The sequence below is a fragment of the Nycticebus coucang genome, chromosome 3 (assembly GCF_027406575.1).
Source record: "Nycticebus coucang isolate mNycCou1 chromosome 3, mNycCou1.pri, whole genome shotgun sequence".
Taxonomy (NCBI): Eukaryota; Metazoa; Chordata; class Mammalia; order Primates; family Lorisidae; genus Nycticebus; species Nycticebus coucang.
Genome location: NC_069782.1, coordinates 941,601 through 953,674, shown reverse-complemented (window position 1 = coordinate 953,674; position 12,074 = coordinate 941,601). Strand labels below are relative to the sequence as shown.

The window sequence follows — 12,074 nt, the reverse complement described above, 5'->3', positions numbered from 1 at the left end:
GGATACACAGGGCCAGTTGAGAAGATTATAAACCACCCACTGGCTGTGGCAGGGTGGGTCTGATGCTGCTTTCTATCTTGTGTACCTGAAACATGCCAACTTTGATTAGAAAACAAGAGGGCAAAAAAGGTGGACGTCTCTCTCTGCCAGCTTTTCCACGCTCAATTTAGTTTTGAATTTTCACCAGACACAGTTTCCTTTCACCAGACACAGACCTGCCCCCTGCGGCCCCACCCAGCCCAGACACACACTGGACCCCACTGGTTTCCTTACGGGTTTCTCCTCCTATGCTTACTTCCCATCTATAGAGACGCCCCAGCTCCGTCCCTAGACAGTCTTCAGTTACTCTGACAACAAGCGGCCCCCACTGACAGGCACTGGGAGCTGCAGGTCCCAGAAGAGGAGAGGAGTCACCTCATGTCTTCCCCCCACCCCCACCTTCCCAAGACTAGGAAGAGCATTTAAATGGCAGAGCTAAAACAGCCCTTTCAAAAAGCTGTATGAGGTGTGCACAGTTAACAGGCTCTCCCTCAATCTATAACACACAACAAAAATATTTCTTACTCTTATCTGTAAGCCACCTTTAACTCTGTAGCACAGTATAAGATCTAACCCATTCTTTCAAACAGTTCTTCAGGCCCACGTTGGGAGAAAAGATTTTATCCTGTCCTCAAACTCTGTAAACTATTTAAGTGAAAAAACAACCAGGCAGCCCAGATCGTGACATCCTTTCCAAGGGGAGTCAAGCGCCAGGCCTGTGAGCGCCTACCCCACACACACTCAGCATGGGCACTGTGCACAGTGCAGCCCTCGAAGGACGCCCATGCCTGTGCCTCAGCCCCCACCATCAGGTGGTGGGCAAGTGGCCCTCACGTCGCAGCGGCTCACCTTCCTCACGTGTCTCCAGCCCCAGCAGAGCACTGTCCTCTTCAAAGCTTCCACTACCTGACCCCGCTGGAGGGGGCTGGCTGTGCTGCTGGCTCAGCTTGCTTCGAAGAAGAGCGATTTCTTTTTTAAGCAGCTTTGCCCGCTTGCTCCGTGAGCCACTGGATTTCATGGCGCAGGTGAGGTCAAGCATGTCCAGCAGTTCTCTCAGCTGCTCCTCCAGGCCCAGGTGGACTCTGTTGGCTGGGTCCAGCAACCTGTCCACTGAACCAAAGGACACAGGCATCAGTCATCAAGTCCCCACTTCACCTCCTCAGCACACCTTACTGGCCCTGCCTGTGACATCACCCAGAGTGGCTGCTGAAGAGACACAGGCCCTGCCCCTCACGCTACCCCAACAGTGCTGCTCCTGCACAGAGACATCAGCATGCTCCTGACGGAGAACTTCCACTCCCAAGACCATGAGGGGCACCGTGGGGATGGTGTCACTGCAGCAGGGGCAGTGTCCAGGTGACAGCGATAGCCTGTCCTGAAACACAACTCCACCCAGGCCTCCTGTGAAGACATCCTGACTGTCCGAGTGAGGGTGCCACACAAGATCACCAGGTAGTGCTCCACCAACCCGGCAAAGCTGGAGATGGGACTGACTGCTCCTGCAAATGTTAGTGCGAGGCTGTCTGCACACCACAAGTGCCATCCTAGCTGAGGTCTTCAAGGCAGATCACTGTGTGGCTTTATTAAACCAGGCTGCAAAATCCACAGGTCATTCCAAACTCCAGGCATGTTTACTAAAGTCCCTAGCAACTGCAATTTTAACAAAACACTACAATTTATTAGTATAAATTATTTTAATTTTTTTTTTTTTTTTGTAGAGACAGAGTCTCACTTTACTGCCCTCGGTAGAGTGCCATGGCATCACACGGCTCACAGCAACCTCCAGCTCTTGGGCTTACGTGATTCTCTTGCCTCAGCCTCCCAAGCAGCTGGGACTACAGGCGCCCGCTACAACTCCCGGCTATTTTTTTGTTGCAGTTTGGCTGGGGCTGGGTTTAAACCCGCCACCCTCAGTATATGGGGCCGGCGCCCTACTCACTGAGCCACAGGCATCGCCCAGTATAAATTATTTTAAATTAGAAGACGGCCAAGAAAAAAAGCCTACTCTTCAGAACTACCTGAAGATAAAACCAGAGCAAAAGAAAAAGAAAGAGGGATACAGAAATTAACAAATTCGCCTTCCTCCAGAAACACATTTCTTATACAGCAAGGAGGCACCAGTACAGAAAAATAAATCACCACAAATAAAACATGACGCTCTGAGACCTGCCTCACGACATCACTGCACAGACTTCACAGGTGAACGTCTTGACTTCAGAGACAGGGTCCTGCTCTGTCACCCAGGCTGGAGTCTCAGCCTACCAGTGCTGAGATCACAGGTGTGAGTGAACCCCTAAGTCCAGCTGAACTTCTGGGGTAACACCTCAAACACATTCACATGAACAAAATTCACATCACTGGAAGCCCCAAAGAAAAAAGCCTCTGTATCAGTGCCACAAGGAGCCATCTATGCTGTCAGAAGCTGTCACTATGGGTTCAGGCCCTGGGGACGGGAGAGGCACAGGCACCCGGGACAGAGCAGCGGCAGCAGCTGCCTTCCAGTCATCCATTTACACCCCAAACACTGAAGAAGAAATACATCAGTTACTTCTTACCCTTCATTTTCTCCTTAGCAAAAATCCCGGGTAAGTTTATTTGATGTCTGTTATCTGAAAGGTGTCAACATCCAGAAGCCCCCAAAAAAGACAGTGTGGCAGGAGTGGAAGGCAGATGCCCAGGGGGTGGGAGAGCAGCGCCCAGGGCACACCATGAAGATTGGTCTCCCCAGTTCTAAGGGGAGGCAACCAGCAACCACCGGAGCTCAGCCACAGCACTGGGTGGGCCTGGGTGGGCCTCTGAGAGTCGATAGTGAGCAAGAGGGCCAAGCCAGACGGACTGCTGTGGGGCAGTGTTCCCAGGTTCACCATGCAGAGGCTAGAGCAGAACATTCTAGGCAAAGGCACAAGCACGTGAAGGCCGAGCTCACGCTAAGCAGCAGTTCTCAGAATGCCCTGGGCTGCTGCAGGACAGCACGGATACAGGGGTTACAGCTGGGCGCGTTGGCTCACACCTATAATCCTAGCACTCTGGGAGGCCAAGACAGGTGGACTGCAAGCTCATGAGTTCGAGACCAGCCTGCAAAAGCAAGACCCCATCTCTATTAAAAATGCAAAACTGGCTCAGCGCCTGTGGCTCAAGCGGCTAGGGCACCAGCCACATACACCTGAGCTGGTGGGTTCGAATCTAGCCGGGACCCGCCAAACAACAATGATGGCTACAACCAAAAAATAGCCAGGCGTTGTGGCGGGGACACCTGTAGTCCTAGCTACTTGGGAGGTGGAGGCAGGAGAATCACTAAAGCCCAGGAGTTTGAGGTTGCTGTGAGCTGTGATGTCACAGTACTCTACCCAGGGTGACGGCTTGAGGCTCTGTCTCAAAAAAAAATATATTAAAAAAAATAATGCAAAAGTGGCTTGGCGCCTATAACTCAGTGACCAGGGCACCAGCCACATACACCAGACCTGGCAGGTTTGAATCTAGCCCGAGCCTGCCAAACAACGACAACTACAACCAAAAAATAGCCGGGTGCTGTGGCGGGCACCTGTAGTCCCGGCTACTTGGGAGGCTGAGGCAAGAGAATCGCTTAAGCCCAAGAGTTCGAGGTTGCTGTGAGCTGTGATTGTCACAGCACTCTACCAAGGGCAATAAAATGAGATTCCATCTCAAAAAAAAAAAGAAAAAGTACAAAACTGAAGCAAGAGGATCTTTAAAGCCCAAGAGTTTAAGGTTGCTGTGAGCTATGACACCACAGAACTCTATCCAGGGCAACAGAGTAAAACTCTGTCTCAAAAAAAACAAACAAACATGGCTCAGCACCTGTGGCATAATGGTTACAGCACCAGCCACATATACCAAAGCTGTCGGATTCAGGACCGGCTGGGGCCAGCTAACCAAAAAAGACAACTGCAACAAAAAAACAAATATCTAGGCATTGTGACGGGCACCTGTAGTCCCAGCTACTTAGAACGCTGAGGCCAGAGAATCATTTAAGTCCAAGAGTTTGAGGTTGCTGTAAGCTGTGACGCCACAGCACTCTACCAAGGATGACATAGTGAGACTCTGTCTCAAAAAAAAAACAAAACAAAAAACACACTGTAGGGGTTACAGCTCCACCCAGGCTCAGTGACAACTGTCAACTCTGACTTTTGGGCTTGCATTTATTTTCCAAATTTCTCCAAAAACAAGTATTCATCTTAAAATCAGAGATGAAAAATAAAAATATATTCCCATTCTTTAAAAAAAAAAAAAGTATAACCCAAAGGGGCACCCAGGGTCATTTTTGTGCATGGGGAAAGGGCTCCAGGTGCATTAAAAAAAAAAAAAAAGTACAACCGACCCTGCTATGCCCTAGATGCCTGAGCTGTGGAGGGAGACACTCCCACTGTGCCAGGCAGAGGCCTGAGCCGCCACCTGAGGTGCACGCAGGGAGAGCTCAGCCACACTCCTGACCGACTGGACGCACATCACCAAAGCACAGTCTCAAGCACCGGCCAGCTGCTCAACAGGAGAAAATCAGTCCAACAAACCAAAGATATGAGACCTTCAGATGAGGGAACCAGACCTGCCAGGACTCACAAACGACTTTCAATCCAGGAAACACACTCCGTGAGATGCTCTGTCAGCTCCGCTGGACAGTTCCCACAACTAACAGATGCTACCATGGGCTTGACAAGCAAGGTACAGCAAGGAGCCTGGGTTTCTGAGGCCTGCTGAGGATTACTGCACAGCCAAGCCATGCTGTGTGCCGGGGGAACTGAGACACCCAGGCCCAGGCTGGAGCCTAGGAGGCCTGTGGCATCCCACCCTGAGGACCCTTCTATAGTTGGTGCAAACCCTGAGGGGAGGATCACAGGCAAAGCCAATCTGAGCTTCACCACTACAAGTGGACAAAGGCCCACTCTGGGGCCAAATCCCCAACCAAACGGCTTTCTTGGCCAATACGATCAAGGCCTGGGTGGCCCCACAGAGAGCCACTGTCCGCACGTGTCTCCAACGGGGCCCTGAGATGCAGGAGTCCACAGGGAGCACAACACTGACACCACACACCCCGGCACTTTTCACGCTGGGTTTGTGCCTTGTATAAACTGAGATAAAGTAAGACACGTTATTGAAGTACATTTCACCTGCTTCAATTTTCTAGTGATGCTACCAGACAACTCGGAACGTCAGTGTTTGGTGTCCTACTTCTCCCAGACCGTGCCGAGGCAGAGCTGACAGCACGCGGCAGGGCAGAGCCTGCTAGGAAGGGCATCCTCCTGTCTCTTCCTGGACACGGCGCCCGGTTCTTACCGTCTTCCCAGGAGAAAGGCCGCCGAGGGGCCGCAACAGGCCGCTCGGGAAGGTGCATCCCCGAGGCCTCTTCCAAGCCGATGCTGTCCGCCTGGCGCCGGGCCTGCCTCAGAACAACACCTCCCTGATCGCGCAGCCTCACTGCGGCTCTATAGAACACGGTGTCCCTGGCATTGTACTTCATGCAGTTATCTACAATGAGATCAAAATCCTCCTCAAACTCATGGAGGTTTTTATACCCTTGAGCTTCTAACCGTTTCCTCATTGTGGCAAAGTCCATGGGATGTTTAATGTGATCCAGATAATCTGGTACCTAATTTTAGGGAGGAAAAATAATAATTTACAAACTAAAAAAGGATACTTAGTTCACTCTACATTTATTACTCCACATAACCAACAACCGCCCCCTCCTATTTGAGAGCCACACCCACGCACGCTCACACTCACACACTTGGTACAGACTCCCTGCAGGTAACTAGAGGCAGCAGCAAGGCTAGTCAGAAGTGGACTAAGGGAGTGCAGGGACCCTCCTGCCCCACACCCTTGACTGGAACACGTCAGTGGGTGCAGCATGGGGACATGCAGCAGTCTAGTCGGAGAGGAGCCCCTAACCCATCATACTTCCGATGTTTACAATGAAATGTATCACTTGTACAATTAAAAAGTTAACCCCACATGTAAAAATGGGAATTAAGAACACACGTACCCTACTCAGCTGCGCGTATGCTAACCAAACAGCAGCACAAACCCACACTGCCACACGCCACCGCACAGCCCACAGCCGTGAGCACCCACCTCCTTCAGACTCACGGGCTGGGCAAATATCCTCGCAGGGTCCTTCTCTTGCAGTTGGTCCAGGACCGAGCGCAGGAGGACAGTCAGCGGGGTCAGCCGCAGCTCCATGGCGATTTGCTCCACCTTTACCTGGGGAGGACAGCACCAGGCCCAGCTGTGACAACACTGTGGTGCCATCTCAGTGCCCACCCACAGCCGCACCAAGCCACCTGTACCCAGCCTCCCACACCTCTGAGCTTTTTTTTGTTTTTGAGACAGAGTCTCACTTTGTCACCCTCAGTAGAGTGCCACAGCATCACAGCTCACAGCAACCTCAAACTCTTAGGCTTGAGCAATCTTTTGCCTCAGCCTCCCAAGTAGCTGGGACTATAGGCACCCGCCACAACACCCAGTATTTTTTGTTGCAATTGTCATTGTTGTTTAGCAGGCCTGGGCCAGGTTTGAACCCACCAACCTCGGTGTATGTGGCTGGCACTGTTAACCACTATGCTACGGGCACAGAGCTCCTCTGAGCCTTTCTGAAGGCAAGGCTAATACTGGCCTCCACAAAGGCCCCTGCAATCCAAGACAAATGGTCAACCCAATCCTGGCCCACCCTGAGTAAGGGACTATGTGGGGCCCAAAGTAGAGACAGGATATGCAAGAGGTGGGCAGACGGCAGTGAGTGGAGGACTGCAGGGGCCTGAGGGGGCCACTCACTCTGCCAGAGCTGCTGGGCGCATGCCCCACCCGTACACTCCCACCCCCACCCCACCCCCCCAGGCCACACCTGCTCCCGCTTGAGCTTCTCCCGCTTACGCAGCAGCTCGATTAGCAGCCGTGCCCGCTCCAGGTCATGCCGGAGCCGCTGCCAATACTTCAGCTTCTCTTTGGCAGCCTTCATCTCCTCATCATTTTCTCTCTAAGAAAATTAATTTGAAGGTTTTATCAGTCAGGGCCTCAGGTAACTGCACAGGTAAGAAAATCCCAGGAGTCTAGCCGTGCCATAGGGCTGGAGGAAGGCACCAGGTGCACCTTGACACCCCAGCATGGGCAGCCACCCCTGTGCTGGCTCCAGGACCGCCGCTGAAACCCTCCCCACATCAGGGAGATCATTCCCAGCAATGGTAGGGCCCTAAAGGGATACCAGAGTCCTTCCCCACGAAGCCAGCTTGGTGGCAGAGCTATGGGAATCAAACTACAGGCATTCCTGCCACCATGGCCCACAGGCCACACATTGCTGAGCTCAGACCTCAAGGCTCAACCAAGACCCCTGCTCTACCTGCCCTGGGTACCCCACACTGGCCCACAAGCCCTTGGCTGAAGGCCCCAGCCTCTGTTCCTGCCGCAGTGCCTGGGCTCTGATCCAAACTCAAGGGACAGCAAGGCCCTTCCTTGGATGTCTTTCTCCAGCCACCCACCCTGCCCCAGGAGCCACCACAGCCACAATGCAGGCGTGTTAAGAGAGTCTAAGAGCAGAGTCGCCACCTTCAACCCCAAGGACCCTCTGCTCTGCACAGGTCAGAAAATGAAGGACACAGATGACGTTCAAGAGGGAGGCCCGAGAGCTGAGGGGCTGAGGAACCAGCCCTATACCCCACCTCTGAGGTCAGCCTTCTCCATCCCCAGCCAGGTGGCTGGGACACCCACCAAAGTACAAATCACTGAGTTTACTTTGATGTTACTGAAAATTCTGAGGCACAAAAGCTGGGTTAGCAATATGAACCACATAAACAGAGCCAGTAAATTCATTAAAAGGTGGATTTTAAAAACCAGGCGGCACCTATGGCTCAGTGAGTAGGGCACTGGCCCCATATACCAAGAGTAGCAGGTTCAAACCCGACCCTGGCCAAACTGCAACAAAAAATAGCCAGGCTTTGTGGTGGGTGCCTGTGGTCCCAGCTACTCGGGAGGCTGAGACAAGAGAATTGCCTAAGCCCAAGAGCTGGAGGTTGCTGTGAGGTCTGACACCATGGCACTCTACTGAGGGCGACAAAGTAAGACTCTGTCTCTAAATAAATAAATAATAAAAAACCGAATTCCAAGGCCAGACACAGTGCTGGGTGCCTATTATCCAACCACTTTGGGAGGCTGAGGCAGGCGGATCGCTTGAGCCCAGAAGTTTGGTTTGCTGTGAGCTAGGCTGATGCCACAGCATTCTTGCTTGAACAACAGAGTGAGACTGTCTTTAAAAAAAAAAAAAAAAAAAAAGAAAAGAAAAAGGAAGATTCCAGCTCCCCTCATCCACCTGGCTCCTCTGCCTCAAGGTTAAGCCAGCCCCCAAGACAAGGCCCTGAAAGCAAATAGTCCTGCACCTGTCCAAACCCTGGCCGGGCTCAGCATGCAGCACGGACACCCCCCCCCTCAACGCGCAGCGGTAGCAGCATCCCTGGGCAGCCCCTCCCTGCCCAGAGCTATTGCTAAGCACTATGGGGAGGGAGACGGCCCGGGCTGCACACCCATATCGGTGGCACCCAACCACCCATGTGACTTTGGAGCAGACAAGACCAGAGTTTCCAGAAGTGGGCCCCACCCCAGGTCCTGTGGTCAAGTGCCCCGTCCACCCACCCTCAGCACCCTTTACACGCACCTGCTGCGTACTCCTCTGGGACTGCAGGCTGGACTGCAGCCGCCGCAGCAGGGGAGCGCCATTCCGAGACAGCCTCTTGAGCAGCCAGTAGCTGTGGGCACGCTCCACAAACTGCTTCTTCCGTGGGATGGCCACCTGGTTCGCAATCCGATTCAATCTAAAACACAGAAAAGTCTGAGTTTCTTTTTCTTTTTTTGTAGAGACAGAGTCTCACTGTACCGCCCTCGGGTAGAGTGCCGTGGCGTCACACGGCTCAGCAATCTCTAACTCTTGGGCTTACGCGATTCTCTTGCCTCAGCCTCCCGAGCAGCTGGGACTACAGGCGCCCGCCACAACACCCGGCTATTTTTTTGTTGCAGTTTGGCCGGGGCTGGGTTTGAATCCACCACCCTCAGTGTATGGGGCCAGCGACCTACTCACTGAGCCACAGGCGCCACCCGAAAAGTCTGAGTTTCAATTTGAGGCAATGTATTAAAATGTTTTCATCGGGGAAACTAGAAATAAGTGTTACTTTTAATAAAACCACATGGATTTACTTTATTTTTCTCTCTAAACCATACACATAATTTTTACCATCTCTGATACTGTAAAAACAAAAACAAAGTTCACAATCTCCAACTCTTTGAAGATTTTGTCCACTTTTAATTCACTGAACATTTATCAGATCAAGTACCTAGAAAAAAAAACATGCTCAGTAAAAGCTTTAGGTGTTCTTTAGTTCCACATGTATCATTCTACCTACACACACTGCCCTTCACCCTAACGAGAGCCAGAGGAGATGTGACCACATCTCAGACCCCTGGCCACCCTCAAGAGGGACAGAGCTGCAGGCTCTCGTCCTCCTCATCACCTCCAGGACTAAAGGTGACAGGGCAAGGGATGCTGTGGCAGCCGGTGGGGGGGGGGGCAGCTTACAGAGAGCCCCGCTGCTCCCGCTAGACCCACAGCGGGCACCTGAAGATCTCCCAAGAACCATTCCTTTCAAGGACTACAAAATGCAAAGTAGTAAAAACAATGGCATGAGGGGGGAAATTGTAATTTTAAAACCCTTCAAGGCTAACCAGAAACCTTTCCTGTCACTGCTGTTACCCTTCCTGCTGAAACAAGTACACGAATTCAATCACAAACCAAACCAAATCTTTAACAGAAAAATACAGAACACAAAAAGAAGGTATTTCTCATTGTGCACCAAATTTCAAACTTTCACAATGGAAATTAAGGGATTTAAGATCAAATTTTTAAAAGAATATAAGGAGTAGGGCGCCGGTCCCATATGCCGGAGGTGGCGGGTTCAAACCCAGTCCAGGCCAAAAACCACCAAAAAAAAAAAGAAGAAGAAGAAGAAGAATCAATCAAGAAGAGTGTGAGCCCTGAGGATTCCAGTTTGTCCCTGAGACTTGCCCCAAATCAAGCTGCCGTTCAGCCCCCTGGCTGAGTTCTGCCCTCGGGAGCATGAGGAGCCCTCCTGGGGCCCCAATATATCTCCCCAGCACCACGCAGACACAGCATATATACCACTCAGGGCAGCAAGCAGCCTAGGGACTGAGGACCACTCCACACTGGGAACCCTGCAGGGGCTTTGCAGAGTGGCCCATGGGTTCAGACTAGCCGTGGAGGCACCAAGAGTTCCATGCAAACTTGGACCCTGCCACTGCAGGGCAGCAGGTCTGCATGCTCAAGGATACCCAGCTCCTGCACTCAAAGCCACCTCCCAAAACCCCACCAAAGGGTGGGGGGCAGAGGCTGGGCTCTAGCAGAAGGCAAGCTGGGTGCCCCCAGGCTCCCCTCTCCCCACATGAGAACCTCTCCCACAAGGGGGTCAAAGCCTAGACCAGGAGCCAGTTCCATCAACAGTGATTGCTGGGCTGGGTTTGTGAGACATCCAGGACCCTTCAGAAAGCAAGGAAAGATCCCAACCCAGAGGTTCCACTCCCCAGGGAGGCAGGCATGGCTCCAGGAACAGGAGTCAGAGCAAAGGAAGGGGCCAAACAAAAGCTTTAACAGAAAATCATCAAGACCTCAGAGAAAGAAAAATTAAACTATAAACACTAGCAAAGCAATCAGATTCATTTTTTGTTTTTGAGACAGTCTTACTCTGTCACCTTGGGTAGGGTGTCGTAGCATCATAGCTCACAGCAACCTCAAACTCTTGGGCTTGAGCAATCAATCCCCTTGCCCCAGCCTCCTGAGTAGCTGGGACTATAGGCGCCCACCACAATGTCCAGCTCATTTTTCCATTTTTAGTAGAGACGGGGTCTCGCTCTTGCTCAGGCTGGTCTCAAACTCTTGAGATGAAGCAATCTACCCTCCTCAGCCTACCAGAGTGCTGGGATTACAGGTGTGAGTCACTGTGCCCAGCCATGATTGAATTTTTAAATTGTCTTTAAAAGACACAGTTCTCATAAGACAACGGGAGGAGCCATGAGCACCAGCGTCCCAGCGGCCAGTGCAGATTCCTACATGGTTCCTTCAGTTACACCTCATACCCACCCAGAAGTAGGTACCACTTAACAGACAGGGATGCTGGGCCCCAGAGCAGCCACAGACAAGACAAGGTGCTGGGCCAGGAGTCTAACCCAACCAGAACCCACAGCACAGCCGGGCTGCCTCACAGAGCCAGGACAACCACCTGACAGAAACCACATGGACACCAACGGCCAGTGAATGCCTGCAGAGCTATGTGTCCTTCCTGTGTTCCAGAAAATGCCAATTAAGAGCAAACTTAAAAGCCTGATGACACTCAGTGCTATCAAAGCCGTGGAGCTGCAGGCAGGGGCCTGGAGCGCCACACATGGCCACGTCAGGTAGCCCCACACTCACATCACAAGAACACCACCAGACACAAAGCTGCAACAGGCCTCACAAGGTCATTCCTGGTGTGGACTCAGCCAGATGCAGCTCTGCACCCTAGAGAGCCCCGCAGAGTACAGGTGCTGCCAGCCCTGATACCCCACATGCAGGAGCCCTGACACTCCTGTCAAAGCTGATCTGACCCCACAGCACAGGCGACCAGAGGAACAGGTGAGCCAGACTCTATCACCGTGCAAGGCTTTTGTGCTTCAAAGGACACCATAAATAAGATGAAAAGACAACCCTCAGAATGGGTGGAAATACCTGCAAATTGCAGCGTGTCTGACTGGGAGTCTAGTTTCCAGGACACAGACAGAACTCACAACACTAAGAAATCAGATGACCAATGGGAAAGTGGCAAAAGATTCGAACAGATATTTCTCCAAATGAAACAAATACAGAGGCAGGCCAATGTGCCATAAGAAAACACTCAACATCTCTGGCTCCCAGGGAACTACAAATCCAAACCACAGGCGTCCCTCTGCAGCACAGGGGGCTGCAGTCGGACAGACAGACAACCGCTGGGGTGGGA

At 52.0% G+C, this 12,074-nt stretch overlaps 1 protein-coding gene across 8 annotated transcripts in view; it reads right to left on the bottom strand.

The window, feature by feature from the left end:
* Positions 1-12,074, bottom strand: part of BRD1 (bromodomain containing 1) — a 64,105-nt gene that overhangs the window by 18,545 nt on the left and 33,486 nt on the right. For 6 of the 8 annotated variants that reach the window (XR_008378774.1, XM_053583593.1, XM_053583595.1 and 3 more), the window contains exons 3-7: positions 8,693-8,849; positions 6,893-7,024; positions 6,124-6,252; positions 5,329-5,641; positions 889-1,149 (exon numbers count right to left, since the gene is read on the bottom strand). Coding sequence is in view for 7 of the 8 variants with exons in the window: in XM_053583593.1 (XP_053439568.1) it covers positions 889-1,149; positions 5,329-5,641; positions 6,124-6,252; positions 6,893-7,024; positions 8,693-8,849 (992 nt within the window). In the remaining variant the exon portion in view is untranslated. The remainder of the gene's footprint in view (positions 1-888; positions 1,150-5,328; positions 5,642-6,123; positions 6,253-6,892; positions 7,025-8,692; positions 8,850-12,074) is intronic. The other 2 variants (XM_053583594.1, XM_053583596.1) reach the window with 1 other exon arrangement.